The following is a 26,836-nucleotide window of genomic DNA, read 5'->3' as shown; positions in this document are numbered from 1 at the left end:
AGAAGTCACTATATCAGTTTCCTAACAGGCTAAATATTTCCACTTTTTCCTACTTATAGTTAAAGCCACAAAAAACAGAACAACAACAACAAAAAACAAACAAAAACACCCCAGAAACCTAACAGACTCAAAAGCCAAAGTGAAGACATCTTGTGAGTTTCAGTTGGTTAGTGAACAGAACTGTAAGCCTGTGTCTGTGATGTATTCTATCGGAAACCGCAGGCTGAATTCTCTTTTGTACCGGAATATACCTGTTCATTTGCCTTGGCACCCCATGCTCTGAAATGTGAGGACCCGGAGCCCCACGTGATTCATGCTGTTGTTGGCACCAGAATTTTCGATTCATGCCACGATCGCCAAGGAAATGATTCCCTGAGCTTTTCTTCCCTTAAAGTTTTGCTTCCTGTAAAAACTGTATTATTTCTCGGAAACTTCCAGTGTATGTTGAGGAAACACTGAGTTACTGGGAGTGTCTCTGACCACGGCACAGCCTCCCTTTTGTGCTTTGTGTCCATTGGGTTGGGCAGTTTGCAAGTGAACTACCCATGTCTTAGACCAGTGATGGCGAACCTATGACACGCGTGTCAGACACGCGTGGCCATTTCTGATGACACGCGGCCGCTGAGGCAGCCGCATGCCGAGGATGAAACATTTGCTGCTCCTGAGGAAGAAACATTTGCGAAATAATGTTTTTTTCCTCAAAGTGACACACTACCCGAGTTATGCTCAGTTTTTTGGCGAAGTTTGACACACCAAGCTCAAAAGGTTGCCCATCACTGACTTAGACTGTACTTGAGAAGGGCAAGCGTAGAGATTCAGGCTTCTCTCCAGTGACCAATCAAATCATTGCTAAACTTCCTGTTCACTTCATTTCATCGACATCACGCATGAGCAATTTACTGCACCGGGTGAACTAAACTCGGGGCCAGAGGAACCAGGGTGGAGTCTACTGTCGGGACAGCCTTCCCACGCGCCCACTGTCATTTCAGAGGAGGACGAGCTGGACGTCCCTGAGGACATCAGTGTCCGGGTGATGTCGTCTCAGTCTGTGCTTGTGGCCTGGGTGGACCCCGTCGTGGAGAAACAGAAGAAAGTTGTTGCGTCCAGGTACTTTCCTGACGTCTTTGTCTTTCTTTTGTGTGTGAGAGACGTGGGTTTTGTGGCCCCAGAGAGACATGCATTTACTTGAGGGATTTGATTTTCTGACATATTTGAGAGCTGGTGCTTTTTGAAACTGGACAATAGACTGTCCTGTGGCAATGCAGCTAAACTTGAGCGTGGCCACACATTCCCCACAGGCCACACGCTACCAGGGCCTCGTGTGTGATGCACAGGGCGGGACCTCACATCTCGCCTTCTCCGCCTTCTCCTGTGTCTGCAAATGTCCTAGATCCTATTTCTCTCTTTGCCCCCTTTTGCTTTGCTGTGCCTTATTAATTCTCTATTTTTAAAAAAAGTATGTTTTTATTGATTTCAGAGAGGAAGGGAGAGGGAGAGATACAAACATCAATGATGAGAGAGAATCATTGATCGGCTGCCTCCTGCATGCCCTCTACTGGGGATCAAGCCCGCAACCAGGGCATGTGCCCTGGCTGGGAATTGAACCGTGACCTGGTTCATAGGTCGATGCTCAATCACTGAGCCACACCAGCCAGGCATTAGTGATCTATTCACGTGTAGAAGCTACGGGCCCATGTGGGGAGGCGCCTGACCCTTCCTTGCGTTACCCGTGAAGAGTGGCAGCAGGAAGGCTCTCAGGAGAGAGGTGGGCATGCGTCTAACCCTCGCGCCAGCAGTTCCTCTTTAGAGTCTCCAAGCACCACCCTGCCTCACGTGTAGCTCACTGTGCATAACATGAATGCATTTTTCTCAAGCCACGACGTGGTGCTATTCTGATTTTTATATTCGTTTGCAATAGCAATAGAAGAAAAACCAACCACAAAGTTAAAAGAACTTTCGTGTCAAAAAGGCCACTGGTGAACACCAGTTCCAGTCAGTGGTAGATTAAAATAGTCACCAAAAGCTGCTGGGTCACGTGACTTAATAGTTTATACAGCCAAGAGACAGCCACAGATTTGGTGGCTCGTCATTACGTACTAATCTTTGAACCTGTCCGCAACCAGGAAAAGTGAATGTACTTTATAAAACGAATGAGACATAATGCTGAGAAATATATGCAACATATATACTGTTATTTGATCGAGCTAGAGTTTCCGTCTGCCTGCTAGTGAAAAGAGACACCGCTTCCTGTAAAGACCTCTGAGGTTCACAGGACTCTCTCGCGGTTCATGGCGACGCTCTCCCTGCCCTTGGCGTCCTCAACATGAACGGCTCCTGGCTCCTGGGGGCTCTATGTCCAGCATCGTGATGAGAACAAAGAGGGCTGAGTTTTCCCGTGTCCCCTGGTGTGCTGTCTGCACGGAAGTGTTATCCTGCCTTAGTGACTGTCACAATGACCAGCACGTTTCACGCACCAAGTGCTTCCTACCGCACAGTGTCCGCAAAGACCTCTCCGTGGCAGCGCCCAGAGCCGAGCATGCCTTCCTTCCGGGACTGGGGAACGCTCGCTCATCGTGTTTCTCTCCATGACAATCTCACACTCGCGGTCTGTTTATCCTCCTCATCCCGCTCTGTCTGACACACTGCTGCTCCTTCTCATGGCAGGAAGTTTACTCAAGACCCCTGCTGCCTCCCCTTCACCGCGAGGAAACATGCCTGATCTGGCAGGAAACGAGTCTTTTTGTCTTTCTTTCCTGGAAAGCCAAGCTACCTCGGGCCAGTTCTGATTCTTACCTTGCCCTCTCCACACTGCACACGTGCACAAACACGCGCACACATGCGTGCACACACACCCCTGATAAGGCACGTGCCTCATCAAAGCCACCTCCTTCTCCCCCCGCCTCCCCTGCCCTTCGGCATCTCTGCTTCAGCTTTTGAGCAGTATGAGTTTCAGGTCGTGAAAAGTCATCTTCCCTGTCTGCTTTCAACACCTTTGAGCCCAAAACACAGTCCCAAGTGTAGGTCTTTGTGCTCCGATTTCCCCGTTTCCCTTGAAGTCATCGTTTCCGGGGAAGGAAGAGCATGGAGGAGCCTCGTGTTCCGTGGCGGGGAACGGCCCGGTGCACAGCTGCCCGTCTCCTTGCAGGCAGTACACGGTGCGCTACCGAGAAAAGGGGGAGCTGGCCCGCTGGGACTACAGGCAGGTCTCGCACCGGCGCGTGCTGATCGAGGGGCTGCTCCCAGACACCATGTACGAGGTCGCAGTCCGCATTTCGCAGGGGGACCGGGACGGCAAGTGGAGCACCTCCGTCTTCCAAAGGACTCCGGAATCCGGTCTGTATCCAAATGGCCTTTGGGTGGTCAGTTTGGGAAAACCCCTAAAATAAGATCCAAAGACGCTTTAAGGAGCCCACAGTGATAAAGGCCAGCAGAGGCATTTTCAAAAGGGAAACAACCCTAAATCTTGGCGGCGTGTGTACCTATGAACACGGAGAAGCTGAGCAACCATTTCCCTGGGTCCACGGCCCATCCTTCGCTGGCGGTTCCCATGAGCTCGTGATCCTGCCGCGGGCAGCACCGTGCATCCCGGCGTGGGGCACTGTGACCCCCCGGCGTGGGGCACTGTGACCCCCCCGGCGTGGGGCACTGTGACCCCCCGGCGTGGGGCACTGTGACCCCCCCGGCGTGGGGCACTGTGACCCCCCCGGCGTGGGGCACTGTGACCCCCCGGCGTGGGGCACTGTGACCCCCCCCGGCGTGGGGCACTGTGACCCCCCCGGCGTGGGGCACTGTGACCCCCCGGCGTGGGGCACTGTGACCCCCCGGCGTGGGGCACTGTGACCCCCCGGGGTGGGGGACTGTGACCCCCCGGCGTGGGGCACTGTGAGCCGCCGCTGGACGTGCACGCAGGAGCCGTCCGTGGCCCTGAGTGTGGGGAGAGGTCTTTCCTGAGGCTGAGGCTGTATTTGAGTCTGGGGCCAGAGGAACTAGCGAGAAAGTTATAATTACGTCTTTTTAAACTGTGTCTTTATTTTATAAAAGCCTTGATTTTAATTTTCTTGGAATATATCAATATTGAGCAGTGAGGAAATTCCGAAAAGCATTTCGCTAGCTGTAAGCTCACTCTCCGAGTTGGAGGCACCTAGAGATCACCCTGCCACCCGAGAGCAAATGCAGACTTTCCTCTCGTTCTGATAGAGGTGAACAGGCGGCTCTGCAGTAACGGCACGTAAGGACCGCGTGCCGTTTGCTGGAAGATGCACGAGGGCGTTTTCAAACCTTGGACCCTTGACCTTGCTTTGCAGCTCCTACTACGGCTCCGGAGAACTTAAAAGTCTGGCCAGTCCATGGCAAAACCACAGCTGTCACTGTGGCGTGGGACGCCCTGCCTGAGACGGAGGGCAGAGTGAAAGGTAGGAAGCTGGCTGCTGAGGGCACGAGGTGCACATGGGAGCGACGTCCCCCACACTGTACTGACTCCGTGCACCGGGTCTCATCACAGGCCTGGTGGCTGCACTAGGAACAGGGAAGCAACACGTCTGTGCGGTGCTAACCCAACAGACGAGGGCTCTCACTGCCGGTGAGATCAGGGGGTCGTGGAGATGACTTCCACCTCTGTATGCTCGAGGACCTGGGTCCGCCATCAGAGGGTGTCTCTGTTTTTGACTGTATGGGAGTGACAGCCTAACCTTTACCCACACGATGACCCTTGTTTTTCATTTCCGGGTCTGCTCGTTGTGCCAGTAAGATCACGGCAAGTGGGAGTGAGCAGGAGCCCCAGGGGACCATGAGTGTCTTGAATGGGACCAAAATCTTTTTAATGGGATTGAGAACTCAAGTAACAAAATCAAATGGAAAATTCTTTTCCTATTTGTCAGCTTTTAAAATTAATTACTTTGGGGGAGTTGAGGAAAATATGACCTTAAAATAACAATACTGTAGATTTACAAACAGGATAAAATATTAACAAATAGTTAAATTCAAAAATGTCTGTTGAGAATACTAAATAAAAGCACAAATCTTTCTTTTCAATGTAAAAACATCTAAGAACCTTCCAGAAGTCCGTACGTAGGAGATATTGTGAAGGGCGTACTGAACTTTTCCCTTGACATCACTTATACAAATGTACCCTAAGGGTACTTTTTATTGTTACACAATCTTGGGAGACAAATTTAAGTCTTCAGAAACTATGAAACTTCGTGTCCAGAAACTATGGAAAGTTTGTGTAAGCTTAAAGAAGTCCAGAAAATGACCACTGATCTTCCTTGAGAATTTCTTAATTGAAATGAATGACTTGTTCTCTTTTGTACACAACTGTACGTTACCTTTGTTGACCTGTGAGGACCTTTTCATGGACAATAGAAGGAAGGTAGACATGAGGTAGTCTTTTCTAAACTGAAGGCTTTCCCACTTCTGGTTTTTTAAAGAAGAAAATACTGTGTTATTCTTACTCATTTTTTCTCTAGTGGAATAAATTAGAAACAAATGAAGAAATGTTTAGTTGGCCCTTTTAAATAATTCTTTTTATAAAAATCTGAACATTGGCTCCTTCTGGACTAAGTATTGTTGTAATGCTGGGAAGTGAATAAGGACAGTTTTGGGCCGACTACCCTTTTTAGTTATAAAACCATCCATCATTGCTCCTTTAGTGACATTATTACCATGCTGCTTTTATTTTCGTTCCCTCTCCCACGTCTTGGTTTATGCTTCTCTCTTTCTGGTGAAAGAAGCTCCCGGATAGTCAATTCAATATTATCAGAAATAATAATAGCTACTGAGTTATGTCCAAAAGAACTCACGGATTTTCATAAAGGTGTGGTGATGGGGTTGAAAATTCAAAATTATACCAGGAAATTTTTTTATGTCTGAGAAATATAAAACACAATATATTTTGACATGGTTAACTTTTTTCCAAATGAAGTGAATCCATAAAAATATCTGAATTACCAAATTTCATAGACAGGCATTCTTTTAATTTTGACTTTTGACCATCACAAATGACCAGTTTATTCATTTTCAACAAGAAAGCACAGTTCTTTTCTTCCTACAAATGCTTTAAAAAACACTTTTTAAAGATTAGCTCATAGGTAAAAGAAAAGCTTTTCCACGCCTCCATAGGAAGTATGACAATTGCTTGGTTTTTCTGTAATTCAGTTTTTTGTTAGCTCCCAGTCATATTAATTTGATAAGTTTTGTAGATCTTGAGTTCACTGGGAGGAAATAGGCAGGACAGTTTTTAGTTGAGGGTGAATATTGTGCTTTAAAACATGGTCCATCCTGCCCCTATGGTCCCTCCTGCCCCTCCGGTCCATCCTGCCCCTCCGGTCCATCCTGCCCCTCCGGTCCATCCTGCCCCTCCGGTCCATCCTGCCCCTACAGTCCATCCTGCCCCTACAGTCCGTCCTGCCCCTACAGTCCGTCTTCGGGACACAGCACTGTTTTCACTGTCCTCCTTCCAACCGTCTGCCAAATCATTTCAGAGTACATTCTCTCATACGCCCCCGCGCTCAAGCCCTTCGGAGCGAAGTCCCTCACCTTCCCTGGAGAGACCACTTCTGCCCGCGTGGACGGTCTGCAGCCGGGGGAGCGCTATCTGTTCAAAATCCGGGCGGCCAACAGGCGGGGAACGGGGCCTCACTCCAAAGCCTTCGTCGTCGCTATGCCAACAAGTAAGCATTGCGTGTGCGTCTCTCCCCGCTTTTTGTTTCCCGTGTTGCATTCTTTATGAATCATGGCTCTTGCTTGGGTTTTCATGGTATTTTTTAGGCTGAGTTTGCAGTGATTTATAGAACATTTGATAGGCCCTTTAGAAAGCAGTCACCCCAAGGACTAAAATGTTATTGATTGCTAATAACATTCATCACTCTTTCGATATTACACAAACATGAGAGTATGAGTTTTGTGATTAATCTTATATCGCTGTGTAACTTGGGGTTATGATGACAGGGAAAGAACATTTTTACAAGTGTACTGTGGCATTTCTAGTTGTCAGCTCTCTTCAATTTCCAAATAGCATTCGAAATGCGTAGCTTGTATTCCATTACTTGGGAGTGCAGCTTGACTCAGAAGAACTTCAGTACCTTGTTTATCTGATCGGGATCAGAACCAGCAAGTTAATGAAACCCAGAATGGAGCGGACTGGTTCTGGATGGTGACTCCGTTCTGCCTCCCCCATTCACACCATATTGGTGGTTCTCTCCTCCATGATGTGCTGTGAGGATCCCCAGGGCACCCCAAAGTCACACAGTCTGTCTTGGAAGGAAATGAAATAGATGTTTGCTCCCGGCTGCATTCCCCTTTGCTACACCGATTCCCTGCCGGGACAGCACCCCTTTCCTCATTCAGTTCTGCTCTCAACAAAGGGTAAATCACAGGGTACACCTAGTGTTTTGCCTACCTCAGGAGCCTTTTTATTTTTGGCTCTATTTTGGAATTACAAATGTATTTATTACTAAAGAGATTTTCATAGAGAAGGAGAAAGCAAGTAAGGACATGTTAGGGGGATAGGGAACTCTTTGTAATGCTCAAAAATTAGAAATTTGTTGCTCACCCAAGTCACTTCCCAGGCATGCAACACATCCCCACGCCTTTATGTGTAGAGATCATTTAACATTTTATACCAGGTTCCTATACATTCCTTGCCTGAATTGTCAAGAAGGGCTATGCGCATTTGTAACACACTGAGAATTCGTTTTATTACCAAAGTCCTATGTAAGATCCTGCTTTTGCAAAACCAATGGATGACTTCAAAGTACTCATTTGGGAATTCCTTCAAATACTAAGCTGTGACTAACCTAACTGCAGTCACAGAAATTCTCACACATGTTGTTCAGAGCTACATCTACGGCTTAAAGCACAAGAGGCCTTTCAAAGCGATGGCTGTAACAGAAAAGTGTCCAATGTTCCCAAGAATGAGACGTTGTCAGTTAAAATCTCCGACCTGGAACGCCTCCACGGCCATCTTTGACACTCGCTTGGTGCCGCAAAGCTTTTGAATCTCGTCTCTGATGCAGATTCTTTCCCGTCTATTGCAGCCAGGACCCCGGAGGCCGACGCGATGGACAGCTGGCGACAGGAAACCTCGCCGCCCTCCTCTCCGCCCCGGGCCGCGCCCTCCAAGGACACCCACGTGCCCGCCGCTCCCCGGGGCCGGCACGCCCAGGACCCTCCGGACTTGAAGAACCAAATCCTGGCCCCCGGGGGGGTGCCCGGGAAACCCCAGGCGGCAGAGCTCACGGGTGCGGAGGAACTGGACCCCCAGGGGGACCCCCCGACGTCGCCCTCCGAGACCCAGGACCCGCAGCGCCCGCCCAGGCCGCCGGGCAGACCCGTCCACCCCGGCCTGGCCGGCCGGACTCCGGGGAGGGTCCGCGCGCCAGTGCCGCCCCGACAGGAAGGGCTGGGCCAGCCCGGCTCCTCGCCGCCCTCCCACCCGCGGGGGGCAGCCCCGTGGGCCCCCCACTCGCCCACCGCGGGCGGCTCCCGCCGCCCCGCCCACCTGCCGCCCAGCCCCGCCGACAACGACTCGCTGGACGGAGAGGAGGACGAGCCGGCCCCGGGCGCCCCGGACCTCAAAGCCGCCGCCTCCGCGCCCCCGCGGCCCAAGAGCGCGCCCGCCCGGCCCCGCCACCCCCACCCCGCGGCCGGCCCGCGCGCCAGGGGCCCCCAGGGCGCCAAGCCGGCGCTGCCCGCGCGGAGGGCGCCCCACGGGGGGGCATCCCGGCTGCTGCCCCCCGAGCCCCGCGGCGGGACGGATGGCCACGACGCCCCAGCCGCCGAGGCCCACGCGCCCTCGCGCCCCACCGAGTCCTCACCGGCCTCCTCGCGCCCGGCTCCCCGGACACAGGCCCCGCGGAGGGCGGACGGGGACGGGGACGGTGCGGGGAGACCCACCGCCCAGACGCTCCGGGCGCGGCCCCCGGGACCCGGCAGTGCGCCCAGAAGCCGGCCCTTCGCCGCCCCCGGCAGGCACCCCGGCAGGTTCGGCTACGGCCGAGGCCCCCGAGTCCAGCCCCCCAGCTCCCCGGCGCCCACCCGGACCCCCCAAGCGCACGCGCGGGGGAGCGCGCACCCCGCGTCTGACCTCGGGCCGGGCTCGGACAGCGAAGCGGAAGACGAGAAGCCACTTCCGGCCACGGCGGTGCGGGGCCACGTGCCTTCCTCCGCCAGGCAGCCCGCCGCCCGGGCCGGGGACCCCCTGAGACGAGGCCCCCAGCGAGGGGCGAGCCCGCAGCCGAGGGACCCGCTGGCGGGGAACCCCGAGTCCGCCGGGGCCTGGGCCGCCGCGCAGTCCCAGCACCACCCCGGGTCCAGCGCCCCCAGGAGGCAGCCCGCGGCCCCCCAGGCGGGGCGCCCCCACGGGGACCCTCACGCCTACGGGTCCCGAGGCAGCCAGCCGCCCCTCCCCGAGCACCCCGAGAGCAGCCATGGCGGGGACCATGGCGGGGACCGCGGCGGCAGCACAGGCGCGGAGACCCCGGGCGTGAGGGCGGCCCCGACGGGGAGCGCGGGCGACGGCCTCCCCCGCAGACCCGCAGGCGCCCCCCCGAGGCCCGGCGCCCCGCACGCCCCCGCCCGCACCAGGGCCCCCGGGCGCGCAGGGCCCCGGGCGGCGGGGAAGAAGGACGCGGCCTCCAGGAACGAGGCCCTGACCGCCAAGTCCCCGCAGTCGGTTTCGGCCGAGGACGAGGAGGAGGACACGTGGCCCCTGAAAGGCGGGAAGGACGAGGACCCGCTGCCCTCTGTTCCCAAGTGGCCCCCCGCCTCCGTCCCCGGGGGCGGCGCATCCGCAGACCGGAGCGGCGCGGAGACGGAGAGCCCCACGCAGCGGCCGCCGCCTCCAGGCAGCGCCCCCAGAGCCTCGCACCTCCCGCCCAGACACCCGCCTCGCAGCCCCAGCGCGGCCAGCGCCCCCGTGGGCACCCCGGCGCGGCCCCGGCCCACGACGCGCGCCCCTCCCGCCGCCGCCCCCACGCCCATGCTGTCGCTGCGCCAGCGCATGATGCACGCCCGCTTCCGGAACCCGCTCTCCCGCGCGCCCGCCCGGCCCTCCTTCAGACCAGGTACCGGGTGCTCTCTCTGGTCCACACGGTGCTCGGGGCTGTTGGTAGCGATGCCTGGATGGCTGCTGTGTCCTCCGGCGTCTGCCCTGCGCAGGCCCCGTTAGCAGCTTTGCGGAGGTGATGGAGTCCTCCTCCTGACCTCCTCGGAGGGTTTCCGGGGTTTCTCCTGGTTTCCAGGGGAGGCGGTGGGGCTGCAGGGTCTGTGCGGCTGGCCCAGGTCAGAGCGCCAGGAGGGCCGAGCGGTGTCCTAACCCAGCCCCGGCCGCTGCCCTGGCCCACGCGCCCCTGACCCCCCTGCTCTGCACCAGGGAAAGCAGGATCCCAAGTCAGGTTCCTGCACTGGGGCCACTTTGAGCTGTTTCCGGGGCCCCCGTACATTTAAGGCGTCAGTGAGACATGCACTTCCTGTGGGCCTGGGTCGTGTTCTTGTTGATTCTGCACACAAAGCTCTCAACCGAACACTCGGGGCAAACTCGGATGTCTTGGCCATGAACTGCTTAGACGCTGCGCTCAGTGGATGCTGTTTAAAACTGGTAGGAAATACATGTTCAAGACAATTGTCACCGAGAGTTGGAACAGGCGGGGGTGTGACTTACACTGAGGCGCAGGTAGACAGCTATGAACTGTGAACTGGAGTCTAGCTGGACCCCAGGGCAGGACCTAAGTAAAGTTTTTCCCAAGTCTGCAGCCTGGGAAGTGGCACCTGGCGCTCTCCTCGCGTGGAATAGGGCTTGACAGAGCAGCTCCGAGTGAACAATTGGTGTTTGCTCATCTGGACGAGGTATGGTTAGGTTAGCTCACTGGAAAGACGGAGCACGTGCCGCACGTTGACGCCAGGTTCCGTTAAAATGGACTGTCTTAAGCCAGCCCGAGACCCTGGTAACAAAAAAAACCTCACATGCCCTTGTACAAAGTCCTCAGTAAATGTTCAGTTTTCATTAACCATTTGCGCCAGAGAAATAAGTCTCTGACCTGCAAGTCGTTGTCAGGGAGCCCAAGCCCTTGACCCCATGCGGGGGCTGGACCACAGAGTGCGCCCCGCAGAGCCGAGGGGAACTGCGGCTGAGAAATGGCAGGAGAGAGAGGAAGGGCAGGAGACAGGACTAGGCGGACACAGCAACCGAGAGGGCCGCTGGCGGGACCTCGTACTTCCTCTCCGAGCAGGTACTTCCCAGGCGGCAGAGCTCAGCAAGCTGAGTCAGCCCGTGCATTTGTACTTGGCGGTTGACAGTGGGGACTGAGTCGGCACAGGTAAACCTGCTGAGGAGAGGAGGACAGCAGCTAGACATTTCAGAGACAGTTTTCTCCAACTTCCAACTGGTTAAACTAAAGCTACAGCGATTACAGCCTTTAATCTTCTTCTGGATAATTTACTTACACTGAACACTCCCATTCCTCCAGTACAGTCAGAAAGCTGTGACTTTACTGTATTCTTGACATTCGTATTTGTCACGTAGAAGTCACAGTTCCAGGCGTCCTCAAACTACGGTCCACGGGCCACATGCGGGTGTTTTTGCCTTTTTTTTTTTTCCACTTCAAAATAAGGTATGTGCAGTGTGCATAGGAATTTGTTCAGAGTTTTTTTTAAACTATAGTCCGGCCCTCCAACGGTCTGAGGGACAGTGAACTGGCCCCCTGTTTAAACAGTTTGAGGACCCCTGGTTTAGACTATCGTCATCTCATGGACATGAGCTGTTGGTGTAAAGTCCTGTTCGTGTTTCTGTTTGAAGTGATGTTGCCGCTCATAGGTTGGCAGGAAGCCAACTCCGTGGCCTGTGGCGTTGACCAGGCTCTGTTGCTTGCTTCCTGGGCAGGTTATAACGGCGGGCCCAGTGTGGAGGGGAGAGGACTGCCCGACACGGATGGAAAGCCCAGCGGACAGAGAGTTATCAATGGCCCTCAAGGAACAAAGTGGGTAGGGTGAACTTCTTTACACATCTCGGTTGTTCTCATGCTGTTGGGAAGAGGAAAATGGTGGGCGTTGTGGAACAATCACGAAGCAGTCTTTTTCCTCCCTTTCTCTGGTTTTAACCACTCATCTGTCAATATGCTGCACTATGGGCATTCTTCCAGCGACCAGAGAGATCTCTGCTTGTCCCGAGTGACTAGTTTTTCTCCTCAGAGCTAACAAGATGAGGCCAGGGCACTCAGACAAAGGTATGGCTAACCACAGCCGTGACAGAGAACTTGAGGCACAGCCTCTCAAATGAACTTCTATTTTCCCAGTTGGTTTTTTGTTTAGTTAAGGACACATATTTTCTGCAAATTGTCTCAAACCCTTTGTCAAAAGGAATCAGAGTGAAAATAAGTGAACAAGCAAGAAAACCCTGAATCAAACAGGCAATTTTTATCAGATCACCTTTTGGACCTTCCAATAATTGTTGTTTGTCTAAAATAACAAATAGGTGTCAGAATTTTATGTACGTTTAAGTTAAATGACTAACTTCTTGGGTTTAAGATAAATGTTTACGGATTTTAGGTGGCTTGAGGTTAATGGGAAGAACACTTTATAATATTCAGAGATTTGAAATATTTTTTCAAAGAATCTAAAAAATATTCACGGTGGAATTCCCAGTCAACACTTCCCATTTATAGCAATAAGGTTTAGGAAAACATATTGGAATTCATAAAATGTTCAGTACAGGTTATATAAAAGATAGATCTTCTCATTTCTCAAAGGAACTATATTTATTCTAGGAAGAAATACATATTAAAGCAAATATCATGTAAACAGTTTTGAATTGAACTGTATGGATAGATTTCAAAAGTAGGGTCTATATCAATGAGCCTTATTTTAATTACTGAGTCAGGACCCAACAAAGTGGCCTGCTGGCAGGGGCTCCTTACTGGTCCGGTCATGCACAGTCGTGGTTCTCAAACTTCAGTGTCAGAATCCCTGGGGATTTACCAAATATGGTCTCAGGTATGGCCAGGTAATTTGCATATCTGACAAGTTCCCAGGTGACACTGAGTCTGCTGGCCTGGGATCATACTTTGAGAACCACTAGTGTGGAGCATGAGTTTGTTCCTTCATAGAGATAGCAATACCGTTTTTTTCAAGTTTTATAATTCTTTAGGGTATTAGCTTTTTGCATACATACTATATGGGGCAATTTAATTCCAAATTAAGTTGTTTTTGTTATAGTAACCTTGATTTTTCACATTAACAGAAAAGTAGAAGCGTATCATGTTTTTAATGTATTAGCAATGCATGTTCATTGCAAGAGGTGGAAACAATTCAGAAATACATGGAAAATATCAGAAGCCGTTCCAAACCCCTTTTCAAGGGTCATCACTGTGAGTGGTTTGGGATGTAGCCTTCTAGGTTATTTTCGCTGCAGTTTTAAGCTTATAGACATAAATGAATATATTTTTATTTTTGAAAAATAATCACCCCTGTAATCTGAATTTATATCAGGATATGCCAATATATGTAGAAATTTTCGATCCTTTTCACTGGCTGCATGGTCTTCCACTATATGGATATGCCATAATGTCTTTAATCTCTGCCCTCCATCAGTGGACGCTTAGGTAGTTTCCTACTTTTCAGCAGCACATACATCGTACTCAATGGTAGTTTGTACATGTTTTGTATATTCTAGAAACAAAATAATTGACATGCTGCCTGGGTAAGCAATGATAATAGGAACTACAGTTGTTTGACACTTTATTTTCATCCAACCTTATGAAGGGTGCTGACAAAAATAGTGTTTCCTACTCACTTCAGTGGAAACTTCATGCATGTATTCCTGCAGTTGGATGAATGTGACCGTTTTGAATGTCCAATATGGTCTTTAATCTGTGTCGTGGATTTAGGTGGTGGATCTTGATCGCGGGTTAGTATTGAACGCAGAAGGAAGGTACCTCCAAGATTCCCACGGCAATCCTCTTCGGGTTAAACTAGGAGGAGACGGTCGAACCATTGTGGGTAAGTGAGAATGGTTCTTCAGGAACAGAGTGTCCTGGCTTAGCTGTGGAATAACAACCTCTTTTCCTCCTCGCCCTGATTGTTAGTGGGTGCCCCCGGTCTAGTTACCTTTGGCCACGCGCTTTTCCTCGGATAGAACTGTCAGCAACATTTCCAATGGAATCCACCCTCTCAGGCAAGGTGGCACTCAACTTTGTTCTGGAAATTGGCAGCCTCAGGCAGGAGTCAGCCAACTCCGACCCATTGGCCAAACCCTGCCTGCTGCCTGTTTTGGTATGGCCTGTGAGCTCAGAAGAGTTTTCACATTTTTTAAATGATTGCAAAAATAATCAAAGAAGGATAATATTTGTGACATGTGGAAATTACATGACATTCACACTTCAGTGTTCACGCCCAGGGGCTCATGGGACATAGGAGCACTCGTCTGTGCGCTGCCTGTGGCCTTCGTCCCCGGCAGGCCAGAGCTGAGTGGTCACAACAGGCAGAGTCTGGCCCCTAACACTTGAAGTGCTTCCTCTGTGGTTTGTTACAGAAGGCATTTGCCACCCGGGTCCCAAGGCGCACTTTCCTCCTCGGTGTAGGGCTGAGAGAGGAGGGAACCGCTCTCCTGACTAAAGACTGAGCGTTGTTCGGGGTGCCGGGGCAGGTGGATGACGGTTATTAACTTAGATGAAGCAGCACAGAGTGATGGGCAAGATGGGGAGCCCGGGATGTCTGGGAGCAGCAGGCATGTCTGCCTCAGAGAACAGCCTTTCAGTGACCCTTCCTTTGCCTTTTTACTGATTAAAAGACAAGAATAAGCTTTCAGGAGACATTTCCACTTGCTTTCTACTTCCTCTGACTGTGTCCCCTCGTTGCACAGACTGTATTTGATCTTGTTTCAGATCTGGGAGGGACCCCCGTGGTGAGCCCCGACGGGCTCCCCCTCTTCGGGCAGGGGCGACATGGCAAACCCCTGGCCAGTGCCCAGGATAAGCCCATTTTGAGTCTTGGAGGGAAGCCTCTGGTGGGCTTGGAGGTCGTCAAAACAACCACCCGGGCCCCCACTACCACCACCACCACCACCACCACCACCACGACCACCACCACCGAGAGACCCACTACTACCCCTCGGCCCACCACGGCAACCCTGCGGCCCAGGACCACCACCCGCCGCACCACCACCACCACCACCCGCCGCACCACCACCACCACCCGCCGCACCACCACCACCACCCGCCGCACCACCACCACCCTGCGCCCAACCACCACCATCCGAACCACCACCACCACCACCCCCGAGCCCACCACGCCCGTCCCCACCTGTCCCCCTGGGACCCTGGAGCGGCATGACGAAGACGGCAACCTGATCACGGGCTCCCGTGGGGCCCCGGAGTGCGTCCCTGAGGAAGGTAACCGTCTTCATCTAACGGTGGCCCACGCCACTGCCTCGCTGCCTGTCAGCGGAGGGTCCTACAGGCTGCAGGGAGGGGAGGGAGCGGGTCCGGGGGGACAGAAACTAGGGTGTTTCTAATCCTCCAAGGTTTGTTCAGCAGCACTGTGCCATAGCCAGGGTTGTCAAATTTAGCAAACAAAGATACTGCACAGGACATGCTCACAATATAAATCACTTGTTATTTACCTAAAATTCAAGTGTAACTGGGCATCCTGTGTGTTATCTGGCAGCCCTTTCCACAGCCCAAGTCAAAAAATTAGCTAAAACGTGGGGCATTATTAGTTTGGACTAGCATTTCCAAAGTGTGTCCCCTGCGTATCAGTAGGTTAGTATTTGTTAGACAGAAAGATGGATGAGTGGATGGATGGACAGATGGACGCACAGGTAGGTAGAGCTATGTAGCCTATATGCATATGGTTCTGTGATTAGCTGTGTGATTTAACCAAGGTTAAATGACTGTCTTACTGTTGGACCACTCGGACCGTCTTTCAGTCTCCTTGTGCGTTTCCGGGGAAAGTTGTTTCCCAGCACGTTTGGCAGGGGACACTGATCAGCAGGCGGGGCTTCCCCTGGGGGAGGGGGCGACACCAGCTCCCTGCTTTTTGACACCCACTCGGGCCGTCCCCTGCCTGTGCGTGTCTTCCTTCTGACAACGGAGCCGGGGCCGCGGGGTCAGGGCGCGTGGAGCCGAGACGCCGTCATCTCCGCCGCTTTGGATGCGGTCACCGCGCTGCGTCAGGCTTGGAGGAGGCCAAGTCCTCTTCTTCCCCGCAGGGAGAGGGCAAGTGCGTGTGGCCTGCAAAGCTTATGTCTTTGTAAGCTACTGCAGAGGGAAGACCTTCATTTCAGCCGTCACTCGCAGACCTGGAGTTCTCACACAGCATCGCTGGCCATGCCGAGCTCCCGTCAGTGTAACCTGAGTGCCGTACCCGAGGCGGGCATTCTGTTGGAAGTCAGTCTTTCACGAACAAGTTCCAAATAACCCGGACTACTTCCCACCTGAAAAGCTCACCCCCAGAACAGGAATCACCCGAGGAAGAGGAGGGGACCTCACTGTCCGTTTGCCCCGTGAATGCGAGTTAGACTCACCTTCGGATGCCTGGGGCCAGCATATTATGCACGTTCCTCAACCTCGTCTACATGCATTAGCGTCTTATTTTTAAAAATTTGAGCTATAATTAGAGTGTTTACTTAATCATTAGTTGTAAGCAGAAGAGTGACTACTTTGGATTTTGCTTTCATTGCCATTATCAATATTTTGAATTTTCTTTTGCTGCTTTTACATAGGCTTTATTGATGTTCCCTCATTTGTTTTGTATTTTTGGCCTCTTATTTGGCATGAAAGTGGATAATTTTCTTGGCATGTTGTTTCTCCTTTTCTTTGCAAATCATGATATATATTACAGGGTGGGCAAAAGTAGGTTTACAATTGTGAGTACACAAAACACAGTTTATTCTTATATTATTAACTTCTGTATTATTTATTTGTATTACAACTGTAGATCTACTTTTGCCCACCCCTGTACATATATTCTTTTCTGCATCCATGTCCCTTCTGTTTCCCTAATGTTCAAGTGTCAATAATAACTTGCCTCTAGGCAGCATTTTCAAAATAAGTACAAATAAATACAAAGCCTTGGGAAAAAATTAAATGTAGGGGAAAAGTTCATCATCTTTAAACAAGATTACAATGTATTATAATTAATTCCTTTAAAAAATCAGTTGACCCTTAACACGGGTTTGAAAGCACAGGTCCACTTATATATGCAGATTTTTTTCAATAAAAACTATAAATGTATTTTCCTTACGATTTTCTTAACATTTTTTCCTCTAGCTTACTTTATCATAAGAACACAGTATATAACATATATAACATACAAAATATGTGTTAATCGACCGTTTGTGTTATGGATAAGGCTTCCGGTCAACAGTAGGCTCTTAGTAGTTACGTTTTGGGGGAGTCAGAATAGACTCAGGTTTTGACTGCACGGGTGGTCGGTGCCCCTGTCCCCTGCGTTGCTCAAGCATCAACTGCAATTTGAAAATCAGGTCACAGTTACTCTAGAACAGTGGTCGGCAAACTGCAGCTCGCGAGCCGTGGTTTGCTGCTCTGTTGACTAATGAGTTTGCTGACCACTGCTCTAGAAAATCCTGCGCATCGTCTATAAAACGCAGCCGTTTTCCCTCTCTTGGCTGAACACCTTGCGGTGGCCTCGATGTGCCAAACACTCTGTGCGCTGTGCTGACTCAGCGGAGAGACGCTTCCAGAAGGGGCTCTGATGGCAGCAGAGCCACCGCCCGGCTCCCTCGTCCTCTGCTCCGAGTCTGTGTTCTCTCACACCCCTTCTCTCTTATTGCATTGAGCATACACTGCGCACGTCCAAGGCCTGGGGTCCATGTGGACACAGTTAGTATTTACCAAGTGACTTTGCAGCCTCGTAGCCCGAAATGCTTATTGTTGTGATAATTGTGATTTAGGACCCCTTTCCTTGGAAACACGGCTTTAAGATGACGCTCGGGGAATAACCTTGTGTCGTTCAGCCGTCCCAGCAATGCAGGAGTGTTTCTGTCCTTCTGCACTTGTCATGGATGCCGCCCTTGCGTGTATCTCCCTGTGGGCGTGGATGCAGATGACACGCTTGTTTCCAGCATATTGCTGCTTTCACCTCTGCTCCTTTCTCTGTCTCCACATGCGCGCACACACGCACACACACACCCACACACACATCCTTTTTGCTTGCTCTGACTTTAGATACTAAAGTCCTTGCAGTAGAGAGCGTGCCTTCCTCACGGTACCTGATCCTTCATCTTTGGCGTAATCAACACCTAGAGCGACAGGCGTCCTCGTTTCTACCTGTGGAGGAAGGGCCTTGGGCTTCAGGTTCCCTCTCTGCAGCGGGTCTGATGAGGTCACGTGATTGGAAACGGGAGGCGCCAGCTGAGCATCTCTGACCATTTGTGGGGCCTCTTTCAGAAAAGCCGTCCTGATGGAACGGCCCCACGGGCCACGGCTCGCTCCCAAGACAGAAGAGACAAAGAGGATACAAAAAATTCACTGGCGCCGGACCAGCCGTACACTGGGCAAATGTCCTTGCTTTCAAACGACTGTCATCCACCTCCTCTCTGAACTTCTCCTGGGAATAGTTTTTATAGTCTTCAAAAATAGCTCTGGAGCGAAGGCCCTCGTTTTTTGGAGATACTTTGCACTCGTTGTTTATGGCCATTTGAATAAACCACTCGAGAGTAAACCGTCCACCGTGGTTGGTGGCTGGCAGTTACTTTTATATGAAGAAGTGGGAGCTTTTGACATTGATGCAGGGTTGACTCACACAACATCCACTTTCACGTAGTTCCAAGTGGTTGAAAAGGCATCAGGTGGGGCAAATTCTGATGGTCAGCTTCAAAAAATAAATACACTTCATTCCACCTTGGAAGTAATTTTACTTGGAATCAAGATGGTGCTATTTTGGAAAAATCTGCCTGACTTTGTTCTTAAAGAAGGAGCACTGCATTGCTCAATGTGATGGTTACTTTTGCCAGAAGACGTAACTGTCGCTCACCTGAAGAGGTGACCCCACCATTTCTGTGACCTGCTGCTGGGCTGGGGTACTTCAGCGCCTCCAGGAATTATACTTCCCCCCTGGGAATCCACGAAGGAAACCCTACATTTTTCCCTTTCCTTGTTCACTCTGAGATGCAAAAATTGTATGATTTATTCATTTGTGACCTGGCCAAAAACAACAGTGAAAAGAAACGGGTCTGAACCGATAATGAGGACAAACAAGACTATGTTCTTAACAGTTAAATGGACGAGGGGAAGAGGCGCGCTCCTGGAAACAATGGCAGGATGGCCTCCAGCCAGGTGCCCTGAACTTGAAAACGGCTCAACTCGACCCAGCCCAGGAGTAATTCCTCTTGGATCCAGGCATATTGACATTGGAATGACCGAAGGGAAATCATGTCTAATGGTTTTTCGTGAAACGACCATTGTGAGCCCTGAGGGCGGATCATTTGCTTCTCTCTTGTGGACACCATGGGCCCCATCAGAGCTTGCCCAGTGTTAGCACCACGGGCCCCATCAGAGCATGCCCAGTGTTAGCACCACGGGCCCCATCAGAGCATGCCCAGCGTTAGCACCACGGGCCCCATCAGAGCATGCCCAGTGTTACCACCATGGGCCCCATCAGAGCATGCCCAGCGTTAGCACCACGGGCCCCATCAGAGCATGCCCAGTGTTACCACCATGGGCCCCATCAGAGCATGCCCAGCGTTAGCACCACGGGCCCCATCAGAGCATGCCCAGTGTTAGCACCATGGGCCCCATCAGAGCATGCCCAGCGTTAGCACCACGGGCCCCATCAGAGCATGCCCAGTGTTACCACCATGGGCCCCATCAGAGCATGCCCAGCGTTAGCACCATGGGCCCCATCAGAGCATGCCCAGCGTTAGCACCACGGGCCCCATCAGAGCATGCCCAGTGTTAGCACCACGGGCCCCATCAGAGCATGCCCAGTGTTAGCACCGAGCGGGTGAAGCGGGTGCTGGGCGTCCCCCAGGCCCCGGTGGCCTCGGGCTTTGCACTGTGTTCCTCGGAAGGGCCGGCGGCCAAGGCCCTCCGCTGGTGGGTTTGTTTTGGCGCCGTTGCATTCACGATGTTATCCAAACCAGCCTCAAAGGAGGCCAGTGGGATGACTCTGTTGGAATCCTGGGGAATGATCAATGATTTTCTAACAATGAAAAATTCAAATTGGTGCCTATAATCTTTTAGGGAAGGGGGTTTATACACTTTCTACTCAGTTGCGCCTTTATTAAGCTGTGGAATGGTGATTCTAATAGAGCAGCTTAAGGTTTACAAGCGATTTCATTACTTAGTTGAACATTTAAAAAGTGGAGACAGTTTATGAAGGATAAAGTACACAGTCTTTGGAGCCAGAGGGTTTGAAGTTCAAATTCAGTTTTAGCTCTGCCTTCGCCAGCTGTGGGACCCCAGGCACACTGTAAATCCTTGGTGTCCGTGGCTGCCAAGTGGGTATAAGTCCTTGCGTGTATCTTCTGAGCAAGCGCAGGGGGCCCTGACTCTGAGGACTTACTCCCATGAACCGGCCACGGGGGGAGAACCACTGTGCCCTGGACAGCATCCTGAGCCGCCTGGGAAGAAAGCCCGGGGCCTGGGTGACCCCTTCTCCCTCCCTCTTCACCAGATGATTTCTCCGGATTGGAGACGGACACAGCCACACCCACGGAAGAGGCCTACGTCGTCTATGATGAAGGTACTAACTGGGTTTAAGCACGTTATTTGGATAATTCCTTTCCTGGTGGGAGGGCCTTCTTCTAATCACCAAGTAGATGTTCTGAATTGCCGTTTCCTTCAGAACTCGGGGGAGGTGGTTGTACCCCACACTTCTGAGTGACCCCCAGTACATATCTGATCCAAAGAAAAAGTGTGCTTGGTTGAAAATACAGCTTCCAAACAAGGGCCCTCTGCTCCCCACCTCTCCCTTCAGCTCCTCCTCCTCCAGAAATTCTGGAGCTGCCGGTCTGAGCACCCCCCCCCCCCGCTCCGCTCTTTGTAAAACTGACCAACATCTCCGCTTCCTCTCCTGGCTCTTCACATTCCTCCCTTTCCTCTCTGTTTCTGATTCCATTACAAATGCAATGCTCCGGATGTGTTGACCTTTTAAAGCACAGAATCGTTTCAAGTAAGGGCAAGCTTATAAGATTAAGAGTACAACATGCCTTGGGAAACATCTGGAACAGTTTCCCAATGAATGGGAACAACGGTGCTGTTCTACTGACGGCCCTGCGACTCTGAGCTTTTTAAGCTGCCTCTGCAGTTGGAGAAATCCATGTCGGCATCCTGTCCCCACCCTGGGCCAGCCTCTGACACTCAGAGGTCCTCACTCTTGCCCTTCACCTTGCCTGCTATTAGCCATCGCTCCAGTGGTCTGAAATCACACATGTGGGAGCAGTGTCTCCTTTGCTGCGATCATAATACAGTTGGATGCAGTGGTTGAATCTTGCAAACAAAAATGAACGTACGACATCAGACGTCAGGTGTCAGAAAGAAGGGGAAGGTTCCTTAGCACCTTTGCCAACACTGTGCCGCGTCCCATTACCTCTGAGCAGCTGGAAAGGGAGCAGTTTTATTTTCTTCTTTGAATGTTAAAAGATCATTTCTCTTAGTGGAATTAATCCCACCTCCGCCTCAGAAAAAAGCCAAAGATGATAAATGGGGAAAAAAATCAAGTTTATTTTGTGATGGGAATCTGTTATGCTCTGGAAGGGGAACTAATTTAGGTAGAGATTGGCTTGGACAAGGACCAGGAAGACCGTGCTAAACTGGGTGAATTCTAAGGCTCTCTCCAGCTTTGATTCAAAAACTTCATATTTTCTGGTCATCTGTGGTTCTTTTTTCCCGTCCTCCCTTCTCTCTGCAGCTGCTTTCTGAGGGGACTGAAATGGGGGGAAATGCTGTTTTATTAGGAACAAATTATGTCTGGGCACGGCATTGATCGTGGGGTGCGCACGCACGCTTTAGTCTGGAGTGGGATCGTAGAAAGGTCTCTTCTGGCTGCAAACAGCGCTCCTTGGCAGGGTGCCCAGTGACACCTTCATCCCGTTTCAGATTATGAACTTGAGACCTCAAGGCCACCGGCCCCCACCAGGCCCTCCACCGCGGCCACCACGCCCGCCGTGGTCCCAGCGGAAGGCACCATCAGCTCCTTTCCCGAGGAGGAGTTCGACCTGGCTGGGAAGAAGCGGTTTGTTGGTAAATAGAACTTCCTTAACCTGAGAAACGGGTCTTAGCGTGTGCCCTCTGAAGACGAGCATAGCCAATCCCCTGGCCTGGCCGAGGAGGCCCGTTTGGAGCAGAAACTTGCCCAGAGTGAAGTTCCATTTGGGGCGATCAGTGAGTCGCTCCTGTTGAGACCACAGGGACTCTCTGCGGACAGCAGGAGAGGGGCGCATGTTGGGGACACTTGGAATTCGACAGAGTAGAGATGGTGGTTTGTGTGGCCTGAGAGTGAGGGACACGTAGGGAGCGTCAGGTCAGGAACACGAGTGTTTTGTCGTGGCGACGTCTGAGACGAGACTTCCCCGGGGCTTCGCCTGCACGTTCAGTCCTTCCCCGGAGATGAGCGCCGGCTGATTGATGGCATCCCAGAGCCAGCGCCGTCTCTCTGAGTCACTGCCTATCTCTTCATTAGCCTCACGGCCTTGGGACCCATGAATTTCTCCTGCTCCTTTTTGGCAGTTATGGAGACAGTTTCGAGAGGAAACTCTGTTTTGCTAAACCGTGTTTCACTCCCTCTGGGAGTCTTCTTTTCCCACGTCCTTAATGAACTTCACTAACGAGGCACTTAGATCAACGTCTTACTAAGTGGAAAAAAACAATATATGACTAAGTAGACTGGCAATGGCTTAAACTAATCTCACACTTTTTTGTTTCCAAAACAAATGTTCTGCTATAAGCGGAGAACAGCTCCTGCCAGCCAAGATGTAGTGCCGAGTGTCTCGACTACACGCACTTGAAGAATGAGAGCAATTAATGTGAGGCGGCCTTCCTGCGGGGAATGCCAGTGCTGGCCCGTGGCATTCGGCAGCCGGCCGAATTCACCAAATCGGACGCTCTCTCTAGTTGCAGGCCAGACTCGGAACTCCTGTCAGCACTGCTATCAGCTGTCCCAGAGAGCTCTGCTGAAGACAGAGGCTACCATTGTCTGGCTAAGTCCATGTGTCTGTAATCTATACAGCATAGATTACTCTCCAAAACTTCCAGACGAGATCCATGGACAAGCCCTAAAGGCCCAATTTTATACAAATTATTGGAAAATAGAGGAGCTAAAAATTGCTTTTGGTCGTAATGGCCACTGAGAATGAGAACCGGCACCAAAAGATGTAGTGGAACTTTTAGAAACTACTAGAGCCCTGGCCGGTTTGGCTCAGTGGATAGAGCGTTGGACCTTGGACTGAAGGGTCCCGGGTTCGATACTGGTCAAGGGCACATGCCTCTGATGCAGGCTTGATCCCTGGCCCTGGTGGAGTGCATGTGGGAGGCAACCAATTGATGTGGCTCTCTCACGTAGATGTTTCTCTCCGTCTCTCCCCCTCCCTTCCACTCTCTTTAAAAATCAATGGAAAAATATACCCGAGTGAGGATTAACAAAAGAAAAACTACTGCTAGTAGAATGAGAGCACTCTGGAGCCTGTGTGTATAAAGCCTGACCCTGTTTCCCTGGCATTTCCAACTTTTTGTAGAGCGTGCATCTCAAAAAGCTGTGGGCTGGAGGGAGAGCCTCCTGTTGGGCCCTTCTTTCCGCCCCCCCCCCCCCCCCATCAGTGTCAACAGACTCAGCAGGGCATGGGACATCAGTCCAAGTCCCGCCTTATTCCTGATGCCCTTGTACCCACTGGGATGTGTGTAGAAAAACCTCGAACCTGTTCCTAAATGTGGGTAGCTATTACTGTGCTGAGCAGAGTGTTGTAGAAGGCTGTTTAGGCCTGGCCTTTGCAGACATTCCAGATGGGTATGGGGGTCACGGAAGCCCCAGGGAAGGCCTCCCAGGACTACGATAGAGGTTGTATATCTGGATCAGTGTATATTACTTTCTGGTCCCAAGACTGTCCAGGGAATGAATTTTGTTCTGGGCCTGATTCACACTTTTCCAAATGTTTGGGCATAGGAATGGTGAAATGCTGCAGATCTAACTTATGTTAAATGAATTGCAGTTTGGGGATCTTTCAAAGTAGCTGTGAGGCCATAGTCATCAATGTTCATGCGGCAATAGCATCTTTTGAAACCACGAGATTAACATATAAATGGGTGGATCCATTAAGGAGAGCTAGGGGTGTGCTTCTGGGTTTGGGATCAGGGCCGATGACCTTGGAACCTCTGTCTAGCAGGGAGACTGAATGATTGGTCTATTCCATGGAGCAGACCTTACGTTTCTGCCTCCAGAGAAAGCCTTCAGCAATCTGATTGGGTATCTGTGTTCTTTTACAGCTCCTTATGTGACGTATCTAAATAAAGACCCATCAACCCCTTGCTCTCTGACCGATGCTCTGGATCACTTCCAAGTGGAGAGCCTGGATGAAATCATTCCGACTGACATGAGGAAGAATGACCTGCCTCCTCAGCATGCACCCCGCAATATCACTGTTGTTGCTATGGAAGGCTGCCACTCATTTGTCATTGTGGACTGGGACAAAGCCACCCCGGGAGATGTGGTAACAGGTGTGTCCAAGGCAGATGTTCAGAGTTCCCATCAACATGTAGGTGGGACATACAGATAATAACAGATGAACAGATGAGGATGAGTATACAGATGGATGGATGGATGGATGGATGGATGGATGGATGGATGGATGGATTGGATAGATGGATGGATGAGATGGATGGATGGATGGATGAATGGATGGATGGATGGATGGATACATGGGTGGATTGGATGAATGGATGAGTGGGTGCATGGGTGGACTGGGTGGATAAATGCAGATGTCTTCTTTCAAAAGGATGAAATATAGGCAAGTAGGGAAGCCCTGTGGGGCAGTATGAAGAGCACTGGATGGAAGTCAGAAGTCCAGAATCCTAGTCCAAGATAGATTTGCATGACCTTGAGCTACCTACTTCATCTCCCTGGACGTTTGTTTCCTCTTCTGAAAAATATTGTTACATCTTTTGCATTCTGTAATCCTGCAAAATGGCCAGGGAGTCCCTGTAGCCACTTGTAGGATTAGATCCTGCAGTAGGATGGATGATGAATAGCTCCTACCATGTGCTACCTTGTGACTCTGCCTCTTCCATCTTTCCATGCCTGCTGGGTGCTTCCAGATCAGTCTTAGTGCTTCTGAATTCCTTATGTGGGAATTGGATGCGATGGAAAAAGGCCCAGGCATCTTTAGCCTCTTAGATTCTTGGCCTGTGAGATGATCATGAGTTCATCTGATTCTGCCAAGGATATATTTGAGGAGAAATATATTGAAGTAAGTTTTTACAGAAGAGAATATTTTCTTTGAAGAGACCCTTCCTTTGTGAATGATTTATTCTGAGCCTGCAAGTTGTATAAGATTAAGGGATATGTATGTGTGTGGAGGGGGGCTAGGTGGGTGATGGTGGTATAAGTCAAAGTTTGACATTATCTGTCACTGTTATGCTAATGTAGTTCATCAAAGTCAAAACTTATAGTACTTTTGCTTAATGTCCCTAATACTACCTCTTAAAATGAGGAAAAAAATATTCAAGAACATCCAAAAAGCAACTTTTCTTACGGAGTTTGCACAGTAGCGCAAAAGCCAGGATGAGGGACACAGGAAAGAATGGCCCGGGTGGCCGAAACCGGTTTGGCTCAGTGGATAGAGCGTCGGCCTGCGGACTGAAGAGTCCCAGGTTCGATTCCGGTCAAGGGCATGTACCTTGGTTGCGGGCACATCCCCGGTGGAGGGTGTGCAGGAGGCGGCTGGTCGATGTTTCTCTCTCATCGATGTTTCTAGCTTTCTATCTCTCTCCCTTCCTCTCTGTAAAAAATCAATAAAATATATTAAGAAAAGAAAAAAAAAAGAATGGCCCAGGTGTTGTGCCAGGTGAGGTTGCAGGGCCCAGAGGAGACATGATGGTGCATGATCAAGGAGTCTGAGCCTCAGGTGTAACTAACCGTGCTGGTTACTCCAGTGTGCATGCTGCATGGGCTGCTGCAGCCAGTATCTATGAAGTCCAACATGCTTCTGATAGGAAGCAATAAATCAATGGAAGAAGGAAAGCTTGCAGTCAAAACATCCAGAAAATTCTTTTCCTCATTGACTATGGTTTTATGAAGGGCAATTTTGAAAATCAAACAAGCAAACATACAGAAGAATAATTGAAAACCTTACCTTACACTGTTTGGCTTTTGATCTCTTGCACAACAGAGGTTACTTAACATAAGTATACCACTGCTCCCTGAGCCCTGGGGCTTGAGAAACATGGCTGAAGGATGAGAGTTACCAGTTATCCTTCAGTGATCACCCCATTTGAGGACCCCAGGGAAGCTCTCCATGTCCACCATGACTAGGTGTTATTCGGGCTGGCTGGCTGCTCTACTGCTCCCTGAGTCCTCAGCTCTTAGTCTGGTGTCGGACCGATAGTGGACATGCAATAAATACCTGTTAAATGAGTTCATGAATGAACTTGAACAAGATTTCAGCCCTCTCCAAGACTCACTTTTCTCATGTCAAAGTGTGGCTAGTGATACCCATGTAGTAGCCCCAGGAGAATTAACCAGGGAAAAACGGAAAGTGTTTAGCATAATGTTTGGCACGTAGGAAGTGCTTGACAAGTGGTTTCTTCTTTTGTGTGTAACATAAGAGATCTAGAACAGAGGATGTGGGCAGCTGTGCCACGAACTTCGCTTGGCCTTCTGAGGCAGCCTGGGCAGG

At 51.1% G+C, this 26,836-nt stretch overlaps 1 protein-coding gene across 2 annotated transcripts in view; it reads left to right on the top strand.

The window, feature by feature from the left end:
* The window catches only part of FNDC1 (fibronectin type III domain containing 1), a 67,236-nt gene that overhangs the window by 28,913 nt on the left and 11,487 nt on the right, over positions 1 to 26,836 (top strand). For both annotated transcript variants that reach the window (XM_079780394.1, XM_079780393.1), the window contains 11 exons: positions 990 to 1,107; positions 3,146 to 3,333; positions 4,305 to 4,412; positions 6,480 to 6,668; positions 8,034 to 10,061; positions 11,876 to 11,976; positions 13,878 to 13,989; positions 14,874 to 15,380; positions 20,626 to 20,694; positions 22,050 to 22,193; positions 24,429 to 24,659. In XM_079780394.1, coding sequence (XP_079636520.1) covers positions 990 to 1,107; positions 3,146 to 3,333; positions 4,305 to 4,412; positions 6,480 to 6,668; positions 8,034 to 10,061; positions 11,876 to 11,976; positions 13,878 to 13,989; positions 14,874 to 15,380; positions 20,626 to 20,694; positions 22,050 to 22,193; positions 24,429 to 24,659 — 3,795 coding nt within the window. The remainder of the gene's footprint in view (positions 1 to 989; positions 1,108 to 3,145; positions 3,334 to 4,304; positions 4,413 to 6,479; positions 6,669 to 8,033; positions 10,062 to 11,875; positions 11,977 to 13,877; positions 13,990 to 14,873; positions 15,381 to 20,625; positions 20,695 to 22,049; positions 22,194 to 24,428; positions 24,660 to 26,836) is intronic.

Source organism: Cnephaeus nilssonii (assembly GCF_951640355.1).
Source record: "Cnephaeus nilssonii genome assembly, chromosome: 9".
Classification (NCBI taxonomy): domain Eukaryota; kingdom Metazoa; phylum Chordata; class Mammalia; order Chiroptera; family Vespertilionidae; genus Cnephaeus; species Cnephaeus nilssonii.
Note: the sequence above shows the minus strand (reverse complement) of the source record. Positions and strands in the feature narration are given on the sequence as shown.